The sequence below is a fragment of the Bos indicus x Bos taurus genome, chromosome 15 (genome assembly GCF_003369695.1).
Source record: "Bos indicus x Bos taurus breed Angus x Brahman F1 hybrid chromosome 15, Bos_hybrid_MaternalHap_v2.0, whole genome shotgun sequence".
NCBI classification, from domain to species: Eukaryota; Metazoa; Chordata; class Mammalia; order Artiodactyla; family Bovidae; genus Bos; species Bos indicus x Bos taurus.
The window spans coordinates 69,827,954-69,851,510 of NC_040090.1; the positions used below are offsets into that span (position 1 = coordinate 69,827,954).

The window sequence follows — 23,557 nt, forward strand, 5'->3', positions numbered from 1 at the left end:
TTCTCAAGCTTTTTTAAATTGCTTATTAAGGTGTGGGCTCTGCATCAGAGGAATCAGGCCCACCTGAGTCTGAAATGTCTGTCTGGGGCCCCATCCCAGAGGTATGGACTCAAGAATTGGGCTGAGCCCCACCACCCCATCCCTGACTGACACATGCTCAGGCTCGAGAAAACAATGATATAGACTAACCTTGCCCACAGTTATGGGAATGCTCATGCTAAAAGCTGTTAGCCTCTATTGCCTTAATACTGAAGTTAAGTTCTAGGTATTTTTTCATGTATATTATCTCCCCAGCTAGGCTATAAATTATGGAGAAGGGAATGGTTACCCACTTCAGTATTCTTGACTGGAGAATCAGACAGAGGAGCCTGGTGGGCTACAGCCCATAGGGTCACAGAGTCAGACACGACTGAGCAACACACACACACAGGCTATAAATTAAGAAGTCATAATCTTCAAGTCTTATTCTATCATAACTCTTATTCTATCATAACTCTCATTCTATCATCTAGCATGGTTCTAGTCACGTTCCAGCACTTGCAAAGGCTTAATTACATATAGCTTGATGCATCTATTGTTGCTTTGAAATAGCACAATAAAAATTTACAACATTTTTTCAGAAAAGTATTTCACAAAAGCAGTCTTAACAGGTAGGAAAATTACATTTGGCCTGCATCAATGCTCTCAAATCTATTGTTTTAGAGCCTTGTACTGGGAAAACTGGAAGCTTATGGCAGCCTCAATAATGTTGCCTCGAGTAGTCCAAGTCCTAATCCCTAGAACATATAAACAACTATGTTCCTTACATGATAAAAGGGAGTATGTGGATGTAGTTACAGACTTGAGACAGGGAGACTGTGTTGATCATCCACGAGCTCCCGACAACGTCCTCATCCTTGTAAGGTCCTAATAAGCAGGAAGGAGACACTATGACCAAGAGATCTATGACCACAGAGGCAGAGACTTGAAGATGCTGTAGTTTGAGTGTGAAGATGGAGCAAGTGGCAAAGAACCACAGAATATAAGAAATGCATTTCAGAAGCTGGAAGAGGCAAGGAGATAGTTACTCCCCTGCAGCCTCATGAAGGAAGCAGCCCTGCCCACACCTTGACTTCACCCCCATCAGACTGATTTGGGGCTTCTGGCCTCCAGAACTGTAAGAGAACTGATTTGTGCTGTTTTAAGCCACTAAATCTATGGAAAGATGTTACTGCAGCAATAAACCAATACAAAATTTTTGGTGAGTTTTTATTGTGAAATATTGGATTTAGAAAAAAGTACAAAATGTCAACGGTCAGATGTGTACAGGTACAGTATTTCAATAGTCTATACATGTGAACAGCTTAACAGGTTCACTGCAGAATGCATATTTAAACCAATACAATCTAAAAAGGACTGCAATATTCACAGGCTATTAATACATAAATAACTGGAGCCAAAATGACCCTCACTGGTAAATGCTAATCAATTGCTGAAAGCAGCCTAAAAAAGCACAATATACGGCACACCATAGTATCTCCTTACAGGTCCACATTGAGAGGATATTAGGTCATTAGGTCAATACACTACAGATCCAGGACTGGGACTCATTACTAATTTATACAATTGCAAAATAATTAAGTTATAAAACCAGGTCATGGAATAAAGAGAGGAATTTAATTAGGACTAAATACTGTGAAGCCCCTAAAATGTTTTAGCCTCCGAATTTACAAAGCTTAATTATTTAGATTGATTTCAATTTTTAATCACTTACCTACAAAAAAGGGGAAGGGGCACCTTTCTTTTGTAGCAGCTCCAACAAGGTGTAAGAACTATTACACAGTTTATTTTAAAACCACAATGACCACTGTGGATTGACAAATGGCTATGAATCCAGAATACAAACAGTATAAATTTTAAAGAAAGGTAATGACTGTATTATGAATTTAGCAAATCCTGAAAACATTAAAATCTGTGTTAGGAAGGCATTAGCTATCATTGTTGAGAGTACTAAATTTAGGAAAATTATTGCATGAGGTCTCATAAAAACAAACTGGTTTAATTTTTCCAAGTCTGACTGATTTAATATTTTACTATCACTTGAAAATTACCCTAGATTATATGTATTCAAACTGGATAAAAAATTATTTGAAATCAGTTTAAAATGAAACTTTAGGAACAATCTACTGAAACATGAATTATGTTAAAAACAATTAATACAATCATCCTGTGTTCTGAGGAAAGAGGATAGGACATTCTTAGAAACCAATCTTCAAAACTGATAAATTTAGTAACAATTTACTAAAAACAAATTTATCCTTGCCCATAAATTCCTAAGAGGAGACTTTCTACTCTGTACAGTATACCTGGCAATGTTTGATATTTTAAAAATGAACTGAAAAGTCTGAATTGGCATTTACTAAGAAGGAGATCAATTCTATTACAGGCTGAAAACCACTGGATCAGAATGCAATTAGTCAATAATTTCTCCTAACCTATCCCACCCTACCTTTAACCTTTTATAGACAATTTTAAAGACTCTGATATAATTTTCTTATAAATAGTGCCTGAATCTTACAGTAGATTCCAATTTATTCAAAGATAATCACAGAATGATATAAAAGATATTTAATTTTTCCAGATTTGCTTTAAACTTACAATTTAAGTATGGTATACATAAATATTAACTTAGATAACCACATATTATAGAGAAAGCAGATATATGGACCATTGAAGAAAATTTTTTTTTAATTTTAATAAAAGAAAAATAAAACATGTAACTCACAAAATATGAACATGAAGCCATATGACATAAAAAATAAAATTATTCTACCCATACTGATTTAAAATTAAATCTTTTGGGAAGTATTTTAACATAATTCAATGAATTCAATGACCAACAGTTTCCCATACCACACAGAAACAAACCACGAAATCATCTCAAGTCTAATGCATTGTCAGTTCTTAATGCAACCGCAAACATTTTACTAGCAACTTTTCCTTCTGAAATAGGCTTCTGTACATATGCATTTATATACAAACATTTATTAAACATGATTTTAAAACAAACCGTATGTACAAAAGATCAGCATTCCTATAAATAAAAACATTAGGTGGCAAAAAGGCACTTGTAAGTAAAAATCTACAGTAGTTTTTACAAAACAAACACATTTTACCTTGGATACTGTACAATAAACATTAATTCCTATACCAATAATGAAAATACTAGTTTACTAACTAATGTTAACAATGTAACTTTTAAAAACATATTTACATATACTCTGAAGTTCATTTAATAAAAGCACCATGATTCTCTCCTATTTCATGTTGATGAAAAGTATAAACACAATTACCAAAAAACCAGTGTTCACAATTTTTCTTGTTCAAAAGTTTTTGTATTTCTGAATTGAAAACTGTTTATATGAAATTAGCATAGTGTAAAACAAAAAACAAACAAAAAGCCCTGCTGTTCTGACTTCTGAAAACCATCCTACTCTATTATTGCATGTTGCATTTTATAAAGGGCACTAGTCATGCACTCCTTTACAACAATACTATTGCTGGCAAAAAAGTTCCTGGATATCAAATAATTAAAAAGTTACTTCAAACCAGTTGAAGTTTCATTTGAATGTTTTACAACTTAAAAAATGCTGTATATCAATTACAAAAGTGAATAGGAAACACGCCAATTCATTTGGTGTGCAAAAATATTTTTTCACTACACAGAATTTAAGGGCTTCACAGAATTTTTTTCAAATTTTACATTTTCAGCAGAAACACTTAACGAATAAGCACTTTCTCAAGGGGATGTTAATATGCTTCCACTTTTGTCAAACTTTTTACCCTTTGACAACGCTGCAACCTGTTTGAGTAGCTCTCTGTTTTTGGCCTGTGGGAGACAAAAACATTTACCATTAAAAATATTTCAAATATTAAGTCATGCTGAAGAATACACACTATCAGAATGAAAGAGGTATTTAGGCTCATCTCTTTGATATGTAAAAGGAAAACTTTAGATTGGTTTGTCAGCCCCCTTTGTAAATGTCCATATTAATGCGATTGTTGTCCAGATTCAACTGGTTACAAAAAAAGCAACTTAAAGTGAATCCATTTAAAACAGGGTCAAGTTTTTAAATAAGGGGAAAATATTTCAGCTTTATTGTAAAAACATGAAGCAAAAGCTATGAATATAAGTATTATTTTATAATGAATAAGATCAAATAATTCAAGTGATAATTTGAGAGGACCATTTCCAGAACTATAAAGACCTTCATTCTGATGTGTATACCTTATAAAACACGCATAAAAGGTCCTTTTTGCAAAAATGTACAGACTTTATTGCTTTGCCAAACAGACTACTCTGTTAACAAGACTTAAATAATTTTTTTTGAAGCACCAATCAGAACCACACCTTTCTGGTCTTTTGTTGTTCCTTTAACTGGCATACAGTTAATCTGGTATTGGCTTTGATATAATTTGAGTAGTTATACATCATCACTGTGGCTTATGTTTGAAAATCATTTTCCTTTACAGGTCTTAAGATCTTTTTATTATCTAGACTTTTTTAACCTCAGTGCTTTATCTTCTAATTTTAGCCTTTGTATGGCAAGGTAACACTGCCTAACCTGTCTCAGGCTTTGTACTTAGCACCTCACCCTTCTCCAATCAAATTCTCCCTAATTAATACCCATGACGACCCCCAAAATGCAAATAACCTAGCTATCTTATATTTGCAAGTCAAATCAATTTTTTACGTTCTACTGCATGATTAACAGCATTTCTCTATTCCATGATTATTAAATAATTAAGGTTATAATTAGGACTTTCAGTTTCAAATTCAATTTCAGAGAACCATAAAGAATCTAAAAGGATTTTTATTTTCCCTTTAGAACTAGTTTGAGAAACTCAGAGGACAAATCAATGAGAATGCCTGGCAGTTAGTGAAAGTCAAATACACCCACTCATTATTAACTGGTGTAACACTCAGTTGACCATCCTAGTAAATACGGTAGTCATAAATTGTTTTCTTTTCATTGTTAGCTACATATATTACTTAATTTATAATAGACTCACTGGCTAAAACAAGGAATCTTAAGAAACAAATTTTAAAATACAAACTAATGAAGGGCATAAAAAAAGGAAATGTTTGCAAAGTTGCTCCAAAGAGATCTCTGTCAGATCTGTAAGCTACATTATGTAGAAGTGTTTACAATGACATAGCAAATCATTAAAAAGTTAACTTTTAAACTACCTTTTCTCATTCATGATTAAAAAATAAACAAAATATCAATGAGTTTATAATTGTCATATTCTAAGTATGAAATACAAGAACTCAAACGTTAGATATTACAAGGGTGGGGGAGAAGAGGGAGAGGATGAGATAAATGGAAAGCAGCATGGAGGCACATACACTGCTGCTACTGCTAAGTCACTTCAGTCATGTCTGACCCTGTGCGACCCCAGAGACGGCAGCCCACCAGGCTCCCCTGTCCCTGGGATTCTCCAGGCAAGAACACTGGAGTGGGTTGCCATTTCCTTCTCCAATGCATGAAAGTGAAAAGTGAAAGGGAAGTCCCTCAGTAGTGTCCAACTCCTAGTGACCCCATAGACTGCAGCCTACCAGGCTCCTCCATCCGTGGGATTTGCCAGGCAAGAGTACTGGAGTGGGTTGCCATTGCCTTCGCCCAGCACATACACTAACATATGTGAACAGACAGCCAATGGGGATTTGCTGTATGACTCGGGGAACTCACACTGGGGCCCTGTGATAACCTAGAGGGGTGGGGATGGCGGCAGGTGGAAGGGAGATTCAAGAGGGAGGGGACATATGTACACCTATGGTTAATATATGTTGATGACAGACATCAAACCAATATTGTAAAGCAATCATCAATTAAAAATAAATATTAAAAAAAACATTAGGTATTGAAAAGTTTTTCCTTTTAATTCTTTATCAGCGAATTTTCAATCTGCATGTATTATTTAGTATCCTAATCACATCATTAAATCTGCTGATAAATTATGTAAGAAAAAAGCCTTTAAGAAAAATCAACGGTCAGTTGCTAAAAGGAGACAAGTCTAAATCTTATTCTGATACAATTAAAATACACTTTATAATAATATTTAGTTACATGCATTAAAAGTTTTATCCTCGTATTTATTACTTCTTTATTACACACCATGCAAAAATCAATTATTTAAGAACTCCTAAGCAAGTTGAAAATGTTTAGAAATGCTGGCCTAAAGGAAAGAATATGTGTTAATCACAGATGCTTCTCTGATTCCTGGTTTTGCCATTTATCTGCTATGTAATTGAAATTTATTTTCTCATATGTAAAACAGTACTCACACCATCCATCTCAACAAGGGTTGAAAGAACTAATCAAATATACAAAACACTTAACCTAACACAGTGGCTGGTATACAGCAGGCACTCAAATGTTATTTCCCTTTTCCTTTTTATCACCTTATCCCCTAAATGAAGGTGTATTTTTTATTGGATATTCCTCGTATTTCAGATAATCTGGTTACTGTTTGGTTGGTTGGGTTTTGTTAAGGGTTTTTTTTTGGGGGGGGGACAGTTTTTTTGTGTTGCTCAATGATTATTTTTCAGGTTTGGTAATTTCAAATGTTTTGAGAGCTATTAGAACAAGGTAAATTTTCTGCTTCAGTGTTCAGTTTCTTATCACAAAAAGATAAGAACAACAGTTCACTATATTTACTCAGGTAGAGAACCTTACTAGTACATGGCTGCTAAGGGGAATGGGGTTAAAAGAGGATACTTAACTGTGACAGAAGGTCACCAATAATAACACAAATAGGGAAGTGGTCTAACAGCAAGAATGAAACACAAAACCTGAGTAACCTGAGGTGGGAGACAGTGCAGAACAGAAGAAAGTATAGTTAAATCTGAGTTAGAAGATGTAGGTTTCTATGCCACTTCTGACTACGTTTCCACAATTTCATGTGTAAAATGAGGACATCACATAACTCAAAGTTACACTAAGGTGCAAATAAGACAGCCTATGTAAAATTATGTTGAAAATGTACACTTTCATCTTATTATCAGTTATTATTCTATGAAATTTCAGCTATCAACCAAGAAGAGGTGGGCTACGGATACTAAACAGACTAAAATGTCAAAGAGAAGTCCCCTGTGCTTACAACTACAAAATCAAACAACGAACTGCTCTTCTGAACAGTGAGATGTACTAAGGTTTATCAAATTTAAGTACTCCTCACAGGTTTTTTGCTGTATCATTCTGAATTTATTCATGTTTTGGCTACATCAAACTGGAGATCACCATGCAGAAGATTTTATTTCCAGTTATCAGTCAGCCCTAACAACTGAATGAGTAACACAAAATGAAACTACTATTTGCTGGTGGATGAGAAATGATAATGTACAAGAAGCCTAGTATATAAAAAGGGCAAATCTCTCAGAAAAGAGGGCTGATGGGTATTTCCATAAATCACCACTCATTCGGCAAACTAACTGAACATCTACTATGTGTCAGGTTCTACGGAAGTTTCTCTTCACAATTCTTTGACAGTAAGATCAGCATTAGGACTAGCCAACCTCTACCTTGAATTTCAGCAAGTTCCTAATCCACTTTACAATCTTACTCAATGTAAGCTATGTTAAAAGAATGAAGAACACAAAACCAAAAGATAGGAACAGCAAATATCCCTTGGTGTTACAATGTTTAAAAAAAAAAAAAAAAAAAGGTAGGGCAGTATTAATTCCTTCCTTCCCAAGCTGCACTCTCCCAACGGATGGCCCGAAGTCTGTGTGCTGCCATCTTCTATGCTTTTAAGACAACAAATGTCAGAATGTATAAATTAATAGAACATGTAATTAACTTAGTGCATCTGATTTTTAAATTCATGAGACCAGGGTGAAAAAAGGCTTGAAGAAGGGGATAACCTGTGTCTATGTTGGATGTGCTCCATCTCTGTGTGCCAGACCTCAGACACCACCCTCTTTGTCACTGTGGTGACTCCTGGCATCACCATTCAGTTGTTCTACATACAGAAACCCTACCGAGTACACCCTGCAGTACTCGGAGGCTGGCCTGTACAGGATCCCTCCTGTGGATACTGAGAGCCCTATTTGCTGCTGCTGCTGAGTTGTTTCAGTCGTGTCCAAGTCATGCAACCCCATCAACTGTAGCCCGCCAGGCTCCTCTATCCATGGGGATTCTCCAGGCAGGAATACTGGAGCGGATTACCATTCCCTGCTCTAGGGGATCTTCCCAACCCAGTGATCAAACCCAGGTCTCCCACTTTGCAGGCAGATTCTTTACCATCTGAGCCACCAAGAAACCCCAGAGCTCTGCTTGGCACTTTGGAAATCGTAGTCCAAAGGTTAAGGTGCACTCTTGGGCCTTGCATCTCTGCATGCAGCATGAATTTCCTTCACTTGAGGTCCCTAAAAATTGGTGTGTACCTCTACTTCTCCTCCATATCTGGGAGGAAACAGAAGAATAGCTACACAGTGTACTAAACTTAATTTTCACCTTAGTTTCACGAATCTGAAAACTCCATCTAAATTTCAGGCAAAAGTTTTCAGATTTAATCTACTGAATCCCCTCTATCAAGTGATTTCAAGCAACAACTTTTAATGGGAGCAGGATTAAAAACTATTATAAACTCAAAATCAAAGCTGAAAGTGCTCTGGATATGCATAAAGTAGGGATACCAATATGATTCTAAGAGAAAGAATACTATTAACCACATTTAGCCATCCTTGCCTAACAGTTTACATAAATTATCTCATTTACCTGGAGTTGTTCCACTGTTTCTTTGTGAGCTTTTTCCATACTGTTCATCTTTGTTCTCAAGTTTGACTCTTGGTACTGAAAATCTGCCTTAAGTTCAGTTAACTGAAAGGTTAAAAAATATATAGATAAATATTCATATATATGCATATATACAACCTGATAAACAAACACCCACCATTTTAAATATTTTTCACAGTAAACTCACAATTCATTATAAAATGGAGAATGTTAACAGATTCCTGCATTTTGTAACTTATCTAGAATTTCTGTTTTGTGAAATGAATTCTAATTTACTAGTTTAACACTAATATTACGATAATATTGAAACATCAGTAAAATTTTGAGAAGTTGCTGTTTTTGTTTCTTTTTAAGGTAGTTTCACTGGACACAGAATTTGGCAACTGGTACGCCAACAGGAAAGCTTAGTGGTTAATGCTTTGGAAAATGCTTCGGTTAAAACATACTTCACATATAAAAACAAAGTAAACAATACAACTGGTTTCAGGTTAAAACAATCTTTCAATGATAGAAGAAAAAAGGTTCACACTGGACAAGTATGAAAATCAGAGAAACAGTTTTATCAACTGAAAGCTATATTGCTTTTTCCTTTAAACTTTATGTCCAGAACTCCATATCTGATACCACCTAAGATCTGAGGTAAAGATGGAGAACAAAACACAGAAATACAACTAACATGGAATGAGAAAGGAAAGAGGGTTACTTTAAAATTTGCGCTTAGACAACTTAAAAAAGTTAAGGGATTTGAGAAAGACAGCTAACTACATGACAATTTTTCTTCATAAATATAGATGGCCTAAAGATATAAAATCTCATGACTTCACACTAAAAAATAAGTTGGTATTATATAATTTCAATAAAAGAACCAGGTAGAAGATAGATTCTGGTCATTTTTATAGATTGATTGCTTTTCATTATTTTTTTAAATTGGAATATAGTTGCTTCTCACTGCTCTGTCAGTTTCTGCTGTATAACAAAGTAAATCAGCCTTACATATACGTATATCCCCTCTTTTTTGGATTTCCTTCCCATTTAGGACACCACAAAGCACCAAGTAGACATCCCTGTGCCTTGTGCTACAGGTTCTCGTTAGATATCTACTTTATACACAGCAGTACAGTATAGTAATGTCAATCCCACTCCTACCTTTCCCCTTGGTATCCATGTTTGTTCTTTATGTCTGCATACCTACTTCTGCTTTACAAATAAGATCATCTTTACCACTTTTGTAGATTCTACATGCTTCTGGTTATTTTTAAATGGTTTTCATTATGTAAGTTTTAAAGGTTTGCAGGTTCTTTTCTGTAATTACCCAGTAATCACTAAACAAAGAAGTACACCAAAAAGAGAAAAAGGAAGTCACAGTATCTTATATTCTGATTTTCTGAATAAAAGCTCTTGCTTTTGTCAAATTCAAAGAATAACTGAATTCTGCTTTCTATATTACAGAGGAATTCTTGTGCTAAAACACCAGTTCACTACAGATAAACTATGATATTCTCATCTCTATGTTCTAAGTTGCCTCCATATTATTAAAGTTCTGAAAAATAAGAACATGTCTTTTTTTTTTATTATTATTCTATCTTTTTATCCTTCTGATCTAGTATGTGGCTGGCTGCAGAAGTCACTGAATGAAGTGAACTAAATTCAAGAAAATAACATGACTGTCTTACACTTACATTGTAAGAAAAAGGTGTAAATATGTAGCTATTTTTAGGCTTACAATTATTTTGCTCAAAATACTGCGAATTTCCATGCCCATCAGTGTTTAAGAAAAAAGGAACACTAACAAAAACAGAAAACTGTTACCTAAGTGCAGGAACAGTCTAGTCATGCTAGAAAAAGAAAACAAAATCTAAGGAAGCCAAAATTCCACAATTCATTACTACTTGGTTTTGGAATCATTGCTATTTTATAGTAAACTTACCATTTTACTCAACTTTTATCTAGGTTAGTACAGATAGACCTGTCTTTGTGTAACAGAAATTTCTCTGAAATTTTGAGTGTAAAACAAATTTTCATAAAAACTAACCGAAAATATTCTGTTACTAAGCAAAAAGAACCATAAAAAATAAGACACTCATAATTTTGCTACTTTTATGTCAATTCTAAATTTCAAAAATTGAATTTGCTTAAAAGGTAAGGTACAAATGTATTAAAATAAATTTAAATCTGTTAACCATCAAGGTCAGGGAAAATGTAATGTAAAAGTTACATTTTTTACATGAATGTCAGAAGTATAAGCCAACTTAGATTCAAGCATTACCGTGGATACTCAGAGACAGCTGTATTCATAATTATGTCTTGTTCGTAATTTTAAGAAGAGTATTTTTAATGTTTTCCTATTGCAATAATGTTTGAAGTAGGTCAAACTAGATAGTCCAGGACCATAAAACAAGTACAGAAGTAGGTTCTACCCTCAAAGATGACCAGACCCCAGTAAGAGCAGCTATGAGCACTTATACACGGACTTTACATTTTCATTTCATTACAATCATCCCATGAGATGGTGTTAATACTCTCATTTTTAAAATGAGAAAATTGAGGCCCAAAGAGGTACAATTCAGCTAAAGTACACAAAGAAAGTATTACAACTTTTTACTAAACAGACTGTGTATTTGATTATTCCTCTTGATCTAACTTATATAAAAGTTCCAATAAGCGGATTTACTTTCCACCTTATATATAGCTAATCACTATCACATAGGAAATTCCCATAGCATTAATTTTCACCTGTTATTTGATCCTGATTGAAATAGACAATTGGTATATAAAAGACTGCATTCAATTCAATTACTTTATCAAAAGAATTGACACAATATTCATTTATATCTTGTTTTCAAATTAAGACATTAGACCTAACTTTAGATTTCTGGCTTAGTGAAACTAATATCCAGAAATTAATAGAATTTTACAGCCCTCAACTAATTCTGAGAACTAAAATTCTGAAATACTGTTTTTATGTATCATCATTAGATGGCTTAGGTTCCAATTTGCACTTCTGTGTCTTGTAAGAATCATGCACAACACACATTAAGAAGTTATTAAACAAAGTCTAGTAAAATTTGCATTTATCAAGCAATAGTCAAGGTGTAAATCTTACCAGGCTTCAGTGAACCATGTACTTACCTTTTTATCTTTTTCTAAAATGGTCTGGTCTCTCTGCTGTAAGAGACGTTTAAGTGACATCACTTCTTCTTTCAGTTGACTTATAAGGACAAAATTGTCTGTTCCCCCACTATCTGCTGACTGATTTATAGAGCTACTAAAAAGAAAAAAGTAAAATACAGTTAAATGAAGTAGAAAGAAAATTAGCAGGTGTTCAAATTGCATAAATTAGACAATTCCACAAACATCCTTAAGGCTAATGCAAAAAAATATGTACCTGACAGAAATGGATGCAACTGGCAAATTACCTTACTAATGGCACACATTACATACACCTGCAGAAATATAATTCAGTATTAGCTTTTAGGGGGTCAATACTTCTAGTGTAAAGCAATAGGCAGCCAATTTGTACAGTAACATCAGCAAACTTTTGGCTAATGAACTAAAACAAAGTCACTCTCATAATACTTTAAATCTAAAAACATTTTCCAAGCAGGTCAATCTCAAATATCACAATTAGTTTTGTGTTTCACTGAAGAATAATTAAGATACAGAGAATTCAGAAATTTTTTTTCAAAACCCAAATTTATGCCCCAAATAGAATAACATAGTTCAGTGCCACTTTCTTATTACTAAAATTAAGTTAAAAATTTTAACTGATTTTGTTTACTCTTCAAGGTGACTCAAAGAAGTCAATGTAGAAGATACATGTTTCTATTCTTTTACCTAGTAATAACTGGCAACCAGCCATGATTGTTCAACTAAGTTGAATTTTCACAGCACTAAAGGAATTAATTTTTACCTATCTCCATTAGATGGCTTAGATTCCAATTTGGGCTTTTTCTTTGGAGTTTCATTCTGAATTGCTGCAGAGGATTTATGGCTGAAACCAAACATTAATAAAAATAATTAGAGTAAAAAGGGAAGAGGCACCAAAGGAAAATATAGTTTTCTTCCCCTAAAACATTACTGAATATCAATTTTTTTAAAGCCTAAGTAACAAAGGTGAAGAAATGTCACATTTTAAAAAATACATGTCAAAGTATTTCAGGAAATATATTAACATATTTACCTCTGTTTCCACAGTCCCTGTTCTTGTTCTGGACTCAGATTGCTGATTCTGAAAAATACATAAATGACATCTAATAACAACATTTATTTAAAACATCAACATTTTAACAGCATTCTTCCCAATGGAATCAAATGATACATGTTTACACTCTTTTGTTCAATGAATGGCATATTCAACTAAGTTTTCAGACTAAGCTAATATATTGAATAAATCACATTTTAATAAAATAAATTCTAATCAAATGACTACTGGCCATCTTGTTAAGAAAAATACAATGATAGGGATTGGATTTTCTTTTTAATTAGTATTTTTATAATTCAATTTAATATCACATTAAGGGTTAGGGTATATGAGCATGAAAATGAACGTAATAGGGTTCTATAATGATAAAGTTGGAAAATCGTCTTACTTAGGCTACCCTTACTATTTTAGACAGAAGATATTTTATCTTAAAGTTAAGGCCTTCCTAATAATCCTACATGGAGATGAACCAGAGTAACTCAGGTAGCTCAGAATAGTGTGTCAGGTTAAACCAGGAAATACCTGAATTTCTTTCTTTCTTTTCTACTTTTCCTAAGAATCCTCTCCTCCAAAGTCTCCAGTCTTTCATTAGGCTGTACTCTAGAGCAGTCAAGCTGCAAATATGGGGAAATCTCATAGAAACAAGTGATTTTACTTTTCCTTATAACTACTGCTGCCGTTTAGTCACTAAGTCATGTCTGACTTTGGCGACTCCATGGACTAACCTGCCATGTTCCTCTGTCCATGGGATTTCTCAGGCAAGAATACTGGAATGTGTTGCCATTTCCTTCTCCAGAGGATCTTCCTAACTCAGGGATCGAACTTGTGGTCTCCTGCTTGGCAGGCAGATGTATTCTTTACCACTTAGCCACCTGGTAAGCTCCTTATAATTACTACTACAGTACTACTTCTTTTGCATTATGCCACAATACTAATAACCACTTAATAATTCACTATGAAATGTCCATACCTTTCTCCCGTATTTTCCCACTAGCCAATCCTTCACTAACCTCTAGTTTATTCATTCAACATGTGCAGAGCATCTCCTATGTATGTATCAGAAACCACGTAAAATGCTGCCTCTTGAACAATGTGGGGCTTTGGGGGCAGTGATCCTCCAAGCAGTTGAAAATCTTTGCACAGTCAGTCCTCCATTTAGGAGGTTCTGCATCTAGACTCAATCAACCACAGATCATGAACTACAGTAAATACTGAGTAAAACAAAACAAAGTCTGAGTATATAAGTGGACCTATGCAGTTTAAATTTGTTGTTCAAGGGTCCACTTGAACCTTATACAATATAAGAGGTGTTAGATGACCTGGGCTGTGCGACCTTTTGCAACTTACTGAAAATCCCTGAGCCTTAATTACCTCATCTGCAAAATGGATATAATGCATAGCTTATAGGGAACATGAGGATTAAATGAGTTATGTATGTAAAATATTTAGTACAGTGCTATATACACAATAGAAATATGTACATGTGTTTATGTGTGTGTATAAAATTTATTGCTGTTGTAGATGTACAAGTTTTTCAACCATGTTCTTAAGAATCAGCTATAAATAAATAAGCCGGGGAAACAACAGCTGAAATTCTATCAACCTGAGCTATTCTCTACTTGTGGTGGGAAACAGTAACACTACTGAGGAATTCAGTTGCCATTTTCTCTTACAAATTTCATTAAGGGCACTGGCAAGTCATATGCATTGGCAAAGTCCAGACCTTGAAATGAGAAAAACCACAATAGTGACTTAATAGAAACACTTGGAATCTCAGCTTTCTGAGGTGGGCTTTTCTTGTATCCATATTAACCTGAGTTTCTTCCTTCCTCCAACACCCATCAATTTATATCACAATATGTAAACTGTCTGTAATCATCCTCATCCACTGAATTTCAGATATGACTCCACCAACTGGTTGCCTACTCATCACATACAAAATAGTATTTACACCTCTTAAATAATCAAAAGGAAAATTAAAAAATCAATCCACTCTCTTTCCCTTTACTTTTGAAACCTGTCATTCTTTCAAAAGATTAAGTTACTGTGACAATGTTAGATCTTAATAAACACAATGTGCGTGTGTCCTTTCACCTCATGCCAGAACAAATTTATCCGTAAAGCACAAGGAAAAGAGGTATGTCAGCTGAGTCTGAGAAGTAGGTCTGCCAGTCACCATCATGGTAGTTATTTTTTCATATTTTTCCCTAAAGCAAGAAGTGAAAATAAGGAAGATTTATGTTCCTTTGCTCCTTACTGTAATTCTCCAATACAGAGATCAGAACATTTCTTCAAAGTAGCCAGGTTAGAAAGCACTATGTAATCTACCACCATTACATTCAGAAAGCACTACAGCACAGCGACAAATGAAAAATGGCTAGAGAAGCAAACAGTATCAGTGCCTCAATGAACCCCCATAATCTGATACGTGTGCTTGTCTAAAGTTCAGAGTCAAATGTTGTTTACTAGACAGACCTATAAAATACTCCAAATGTATCATCCGTGTTCCTAAATGTGGCAGACATCAGTTTTCTGTACATGAAACTATGTTTTGACTACCTAGAACTTGAAAATCATTCAGAGAAATTTGAGAAAATATAATAAATTCTCCTGAAACTCAGTGTGTATCATGTCCCTTTTTTCTCCATTTTAATTTTTGTATTTAATTTACATTTTAATAGTCTTGATTTTCCATGAAGACTAAAGCCACATTTAAAAAAAAAACCTTTACACACATTAAGGATTACTATATTACTACTATTTAACTTTTCTTCCTAAGGCAATTTAAAAATCAAGTAGCTGATATTTGAATACAGTTCCTGTTTTTAAAAATAGCAAAGTACCACTACTCACAAAGATTTTTGTCTCACATTTTGGGAATCTTCAATGTTTAGAATGCTTCTATCACAGTCACAAATGATAGTGTTACAATCTGTTCTCCAAAAATACAAAATACATTTCCTAGTCACTGGTTAAAATTTATTTTAACTAAAACAAGTTAATAGGAACTGCTGCTGCTGCTAAGTCGCTTCAGTCATGTCCAACTCTGTGCGACCCCATAGACGGCAGCCCACCAGGCTCCGCCGTCCCTGGGATTCTCCAGGCAAGAACACTGGAGTGGGTTGCCATTTCCTTCTCCAATGCATGAAAGTGAAAAGTGAAAGTGAAGTCGCTCAGTCGTGTCTGACTCTTCGCAACCCCATGGACTGTAGCCTACCAGGCTCCTCCATCCATGGGATTTTCCAGGCAAGAGTGCTGGGAGTGGGTTGCCATGTCCTTCTCCAAATAGTAACTGAGGCAAATGTAATTTTTACAAGTAAAATCCTAACGATTCTTTGAATATTGAGGTTTTTGATAACATGAATCAATGAAGTATTAACTGTGTACTTGTATTTTGACTTCATTACATGATAACTTTATACTGTAATTCCCGAAATGTCCGATCTTCACATTTATGGTAAACAACTTAACACACTATGTGTAATCCTGTACACTGAATAAAGTGAGGAAATTGCCCTAGACACTCAAGAAGCTTACCACATACTAAACTAGTACACAGCTAGCATTTACAAAAAGTTAAACACCAAAAGCAGGTATTAAAATGCCACAGAGGACTTTGGAAAACACGCTTTCAAAGTACTTACTTATGATGACTACTGCTGTGACGATGGTGGTGATGGTGGTGGTGGTGGTGGTGTTTTGCATGATGCTGGTCTTTCTCAGTAAGAGATGAAGATGATGAATTTGAATGTGAAGATCCAAGGCTCTTCCTCTGTTCTTTTGTCTTCTGTAAAACTCTCTTGTATGATAAAGTACAAAGCCAGCATAATAACTTCCCATCAACCTTTTAAAAGAGAATACTTATATTAGATTAAATGTACCCGTAACTGGCTATAAGTGAAACCAGGTGAAGATAAGCTGTTCAACTTCTGACTCTCTCTCTTGTACACACAGATTTTTGCAAAATGGAAGTAAAATTAGACTGTTTGAATCTTGGGAAAACCCTTGTTTAGAGGCTCACAAAAGGGCAAAGGATGATATACGGACATCCATTTGTTTGATGAATTTGAATTTATAGAGAGAAATTTGTTTTCTTATTACTGGAAAATAAACATAAATTGATGACAGATATATTTCAAAGAAACCTTATCTAAGCACTAACCTGAATTCTTAAATCACTGTTATTACTAAAAAGACAAAGTATCTATCATGACAGCAAAACTGTTAATTTACAGAAAAAAGGAGAGATTGAATGACACACAACCAATTTTCATTTGTAAATTCACCACCTAACAAGCTAAAAACTGTGTCACCCCTAAATCAACTTGCAGCACTTTTGTGATCATTCACCCACATGCATCTCTCTTTAGTCACTAAGTCGTGTCCAACTCTCACGACCCCATGGACTGTATAGCCTGCCAGGCTCCTCTGTCCATGGGACTCTCCAGGCTAGAATATTGGAGTGGAAACCCACATGCACAGAGCAGCACAAAATTTGTGTAGCTGGACTACAAATGTTCCCAGATGAGGCTGAACAAGGTAAAGTTCTGCTGCATTTTTTCAGCTCTCACATTATAAACAAGTATCCTTTTCACAGTCTACTTAGTGTTTTTTATTGTTTTATTTTTATTGGATTTATTTTTTATTGTTTTTTACTGTTTTTTATTGGTGATTTCACTGTTAACATTGTCCCCAAGTATAACGCTAGAGTAATGTAGTGTTTCTAAGCACAAAGTGGCTGTGTACCTTAGGTGGAAAACTGTTGTTTAGTTGCTAAGTTGTGTCCGACACTTTTGTGACCCATGAACTGTAGCCCACCAGGCTCCTCTGTCTATGGGATTTCCTAGGCAAGAATACTGGAGTGCATTGCAATTTCCTCCTCCAGGGGATCTTCCCAACCCTGGGATCGAACCCATGTCTCCTGCATTGGTATGCAGATTCTTTATCACTAAGCCACTCCGGAAGCCCTTAAGTGGAAAACACCTGTGTTAGGTAAGATTCAATCAGGCAGTTATAGTGCTGTTTGCTCCAAGTTCAATGTAATCAATCAACAATATATATTAAGTAAGGTGTCTTTAAACAGAGACATATACAAAACAGGATTAGATATTGATTGACTCTACCAGATTGTGACCAGAGGCAGGAACCTAATCCCGTACTACCCTAGGAGCCACAGTTCAGTATTCACTAACTCAGTGTTCGCAGTACTTTTATAGAACAAAACTATGACAAACAATGGAAGTCCACTGTATGCCTATCAATGGGGAGAAAAGGAGATTTCTTTCCAAAATTATTAAGACTAAAATGATAAAAATTAGGTTTATATCTTCTATTTGTTCACACAAGAGTGCTGAAGGGACACGTTTTCCAACTAGGGTACATATATTGGTGTGGAGGGACCTAGGAGAGCCCCTCAAAGTTGACACTCATCCTCCAAATCAGTTGACACTGACAGACATCAGGAAGCCTGTGTGAATGAATGCTCAGCAGAGGAATGTCACACACATACACATACTTTCACTACAGGTAGAGGAAAAAAAAAATGATATAAAATATGAGCCTCAAATCAAAAGGCACATGACTAACTTAGAAATATATATATGTTGAAGCGCCATCAGGTATTTTTTCACACTAGCAACATCAAGTACCTAGCAAAAGGTTAAGTAGCTGAAAGGATTTAAAAGCAGTCAGCAATTTTTCCACACAAAATGTTGGAGCCAAACAGTACAGAACAGTCATCACAGAATATTTTTTAAAGTATGTGTGCTGTGCTTAGTCACTCAGTTATGTTCAACTCTTTGCGACCCCACGGACTGTAGACCGCCAGGCTCCTCTGTCCATGGGGATTCTCCAGAACACTGGAGTGAGTTGACATGCTCTCCTCCAGGGGATCTTCCCAACCAGTGATGGAACCCAGGTCTCCCACATTGCAGGTGGATTCTTTATCGTCTGAGCCACCAGGGAAGCCCAAGACTACTGGAGTGGGTAGCCTATCCCTTCTCCAGGGGATCTTCCCGACCCAGGAAGCAAACCGGGGTCTCCTGTAATGCAGGTGGATTCTTTACCAGCTGAGCTACCAGGTAAGCCCCCTTTTTAAAATAGAGTAACCTTGATTGATCAAGATGAATCTACATATGACGCCAAGGAGAAAATGTACTGTTTGTGAACTATCATCTAACCACCTGCTTTCAGGGACTCAAAGAATATATCAAGCTTCAGTAATGTATTAATCGTAAAAACTTCCAACTTGTTTGTGATGTATTTAATTTCCAGAAGATGTCATAATATAAATAAAACATACCTTTCTTCTTCCTTCCTCCTTCCGATCAAAAGCACATTGTTGTTTGCACTGCTCACAAGTCTGAGGTGGTCCATATTTTTTTTCTGAATTTGTGCAACGCTGACACTTTGTACCAATAAATGCCGCAATTATGTTACAGTACTGACAGGGCTTAGGCTGAAAAAAACAGATATGTATTTTCTTTAATTGAGACATTTAAAAATACTAAAATTTTGGTGCATAACCTAATCTGAGTGCACAGGACACATTTCAGGAGTTAATTAAGGAAATGTCATAATGGGCGAAAAAATTTGTTAATTATGTTGCTCTATTGTAGTCAAAGACATTTGATTCATTTACTAACACTTATTTCTAGACTCATGAAACTTTTTACTCTATTAAACAGATAAATAACACCATGAGAAATGTATTTATGATTTGCACAGTATGTTATATAATACAAAAGCTACATGTAAAAAAGTTCCAATCAAAGGCACACACTTAGAGAAAAGTTTCATATATCCATATTTGAGGGAAAGAATTTCTACTAACTTAATGTCCTGTTAGTTTAATTACTTTATCATTTATTCAGCATACATTTAGCAGTTTTCATCATATATAAGTACAGATGATGCAATGAACAGATGAGTTTTCAACTAAAAAATTTGGCACAAGCAAATTCAACTAAAACATACCTTCATTTTCTTTGACATTCAAGACAACCCAGATTTTAGAAAGCCTTAAGGCCAGCAATTTTACTAATCATGACTGTAACATACCAATAATGAGTGCAATATACATAAAAGAAAAGAATTATACTAGGATAACTTCTTGACTTTTGAGACTAAATGCCTAAACACTGTGCCATATACAAAAACTGTCAGAGATTCTGAGGAAGGTGGAAAATATAATTATGCAAATTATGAATATGTAAGTTCTCTAAAATCAGGAGTCTGTTATATTTTAGTCTTTAAAGAATAAGATCATAAACATCACATTGAAATTCAATATATATAAACATGCACATAATATGACTGTTTTAAAATGCTGTCTTCCCAGTTGACCCTCCATAGAAAGTTTCTTTCCTGAAATATTTTGCTACTTTGAAACATTTAAAAACACAGCGATATATTTTTTTTAAAAGGTGAACCTTTGTGAAAACATTAACAGATCAATGCCAATAAGATAAAAATATAAGATATACTTACAGTGCCAAATTGCTTCACATTTTGAGCACACTTCTTACAAATTGTATTAGTTTTGCTGAAAAGGAAATTGTATATAGATGATGAAACTTATGCAGCACAATGTTGAACTAAAGCAAGTAGTCAAAGTGTACTATCAGTAAAAGTGTACTATTTGCTTTAGGAGTACTTAAAACTTATTCTAACACAGAGAATTTTTCAAAAATACCAACATAAGATCTTTTCAGGGCTGTGTATTATCTAAGTTTACTCCTCTTAATTAAGATAAATGTTTTTACATGTTTTTATTGCATATTTTAAATGCAAACAAAACTAAAATTTTATTGTTTCCTATTTACACATTTACAATGGCAATCTTCACACTTGCCATTATGTATGCACAGAATCAGTGCCTACATAACCTTCCATTGTTCGCTCTTCACTATTATGATACTCATACCTACTTGTGAAGAAATTATTCTTCTTCATTATTCTTTTTATAAGCTCTTCTATGGGTACTGAGGCTCTAACAGGAATCACTCCATTAAAAGGTATGTGTTTTTCTTCCACTGGTGACAAGTTACTAGACTTTGCTGTAGACCTTTCCTCAAGTCCATGTCAGCACTAACGTTCTACCTTTTTAAGTTTTTTTGATGTGGGCCATTTTTAAAGGCCTTACTCGGACTTTAAACAAACAAACATTATTTGTTAAAGTACTGTTTCTGTTTTTGTGTTTTGTTTTTTGATGGCCTGAGAGCATGTTGGATCTTAGCTCCTTCACCAGGGATGGAACCTGCACCCCCCTGCATTGGAAGGCACTTAACCACCGAACTACAAAAGATGATCCTGTCATTTTTTTTCCCCCACATCTTAACAATAACAATTGATATCAGCACTTTTCATTAGCAAGGCTGTATATTTTCCTTGCAATATTTTTTATTTCCTCAAGTATAAAGTATAGCTGTAAAATACTCATTAATTTTTGGTGAACATTCTCTCCTACTATGTAGAAACATGTAGTAAGTGCTTACAACTAAAATTTTGAGAAACTAAAGCATTTTATTTAAAAGAGCTTTAATATATGGGGTTACAAGCCTCAAGTATTCCTTACAGACAATACTTTGCCTTTAACAATCAAAAACTGTTCAATATACAAACCTCTCTTGTTGAAATTCTGATCTGCAGTAAGTACATTTTACAATTGGATGTGCAATCCGACATTCCTGTAATAAGACAATATATTAATCAGTATCTATCTCGAAGTCCCAAATTTCACTTTTCTGGTGGAGAATTATTACTCAACCTAGTCAAATGCCTGAAATGTCAATAAAATCTGTCCCCCAACGAAGACAATTGAGTGATTTTATCAAGTAAGTGGCCAATTACAGCATAATTCCTTAGGGAAGGCTTAGGTGTCTTTGTCTTTATTAGATGTAGGGGGTACTCAACAGATGAAAATTACAGAACGCTGTCAGGGCCGACCCCAAGGACTGGGTAAATGTGAAACTACTTGTTATTTTGCACCGTCGCTCACAGACAGCATCCCGGCTTTAATGGGATGGGAGGAGCTCCAAATCTTAGAGCATTCTGTTCCCAAGCCAGACGCTTCGCTTTCCCGGACAGGGAAGGAGGATGCCATCAGCTCTGCGGCTTCGGGTTCCTAGCAAGAAAGTGCAAACACCGTCCTCTGCCTCCCGGTGGAAGGAGAGGACAGACCAGACAGAAAACCGAGAGGAAAACGTCTCCACCCCGGGGTCTCTGCGGCATAGACAGGTGGCTGCCTCACGCAGCCCCACCCCGAGACCCCCTCAACGTTGCTGGGGCCCGGACCCTTCTCGGGCCGCCTGGAAGAGGGCACGGCTCTGTCCTCCTCTCAGGGGCTTTCCCAGCGGATGCCCAGGTCCTCGGAGAACCGGGTCTCTGGGTGAGGAGGCGAGAACTCCAAACCCCCAAAACGCCAGCGAGGAGACACAGGGGGAGGAGTGGGGGGGGCTGCAGTGCCACACGGGCACCCAGCTCCCTCGGGCCACGGCCGAGGAAACCCCGCCCGCCCGCCACCCAGCGCCCACGGACCTTGCAGAGCTGCTGGCCCTGGGAGAGCTCCTCGAAGGGATAGCGCTGGGTGCACTTGGTGCAGGCGTACAGGGCCGAGGCCGCCATCCTGCTCCTCAGCCTCCTCCTCTACCGCCGCCCGCTCCGAGGCGGGGCCCCACGGGGAACTCGGGCGCCGCCGCCGCCGCCGCCGCCCGGGCCGCGCGGGCTCCTCCTCCTCCTCCCCCGCCCTCGGCCTCGCGCCCACCAGACCCTCGCCGCCAGAGCCCGAGGCCCCGCGGCCGCAGCCGTCTCCCTCCGCCTCCACTTCCGCCCCAGCCCACCCAGTGACGCCGTCCCAGCCGCTCCCGCTTAGGCCCCGAGAGCGGCGGAGGGAGACGAAGCGGGGAGTTTCGCTGCGGTTTAGCTGCGCGGCGGCAGATCCGCTTCCTCCTCGGCCTCCCCTTCCCCACCCCTGATTGGCTGAGGCGGCGACTGCGTCACTCGGCCGCCCCGCCTAGCTTCTGACCCCCGTTACGCCGGGCGCGCCCACAAAAGGAGGACGTCGCTGGCCAATAACAGCCAGACGGCCTCAGCGCGCGAAAGCAGCTTTAAACTCGCCCCGCCCCGAGGCCCCGGTCGCGGCTATTTCCAGCAGCCAGTCCCAGGTTTGCGTGGGAGCTCCCAATCTAATTGGGCAGTTGTTTGTGGAGGTTTACTCTCTGCCCCGACTCTTTTTTTTTTTTTTTCTCCCCTTGACTTCCATTGGACCAAATCTCTAGGCTCCTCCTTATCGTATTTGTTATTGGCCGAAAGGGAAGTACCTCACCTGGAGAGGCGTCCCCGGGTCAAACTCAAGCTCTCTCCGGCGTTTAGCCCGAGGGAAGTGATGGAGAGTTTTGAGCTTCGAATTCGGTTTTATTTTATCCCATTCGACTCACTCGCCACTGGAGACACCAAAACCCCTCGCCCAGGTTTCCCCCTCGAGAAGGCCCGCCTCTGCGCAGGAGCCCCTCAGGAGCGCCGCCCGGTCGCCCGCCGCGTCCCGGCGGCGCTCTGTCAGCGACGAGCTACCTTGTGA

The 23,557-nt window shown here is 36.9% G+C and overlaps 1 protein-coding gene across 5 annotated transcripts; it reads right to left on the reverse strand.

Moving 5' to 3' along the window:
- Positions 1-1,229: 1,229 nt before the first annotated feature.
- On the reverse strand, positions 1,230-23,538 carry FAM76B (family with sequence similarity 76 member B). Of its 5 annotated transcripts, none has more exons than XM_027563886.1 (10): positions 22,519-22,921; positions 21,604-21,668; positions 20,470-20,524; positions 19,283-19,438; positions 16,626-16,825; positions 12,961-13,008; positions 12,691-12,771; positions 11,910-12,042; positions 8,763-8,864; positions 1,230-3,868 (listed from the first exon to the last, which is right to left on the reverse strand). In XM_027563886.1, exons 1-10 carry the CDS (start codon positions 22,603-22,605, stop codon positions 3,779-3,781), a joined length of 1,017 nt encoding a protein of 338 aa, XP_027419687.1. In that variant the 5' UTR covers positions 22,606-22,921; the 3' UTR covers positions 1,230-3,778. The 5 variants fall into 5 exon arrangements, 4 of the variants coding, with proteins under 4 accessions (XP_027419687.1, XP_027419686.1, XP_027419685.1 ...); XM_027563885.1 differs by having other exon boundaries at positions 11,910-12,045; XM_027563884.1 differs by lacking the exon at positions 22,519-22,921 and adding an exon at positions 21,980-22,490.
- Between the last annotated feature and the right edge of the window lie 19 nt (positions 23,539-23,557).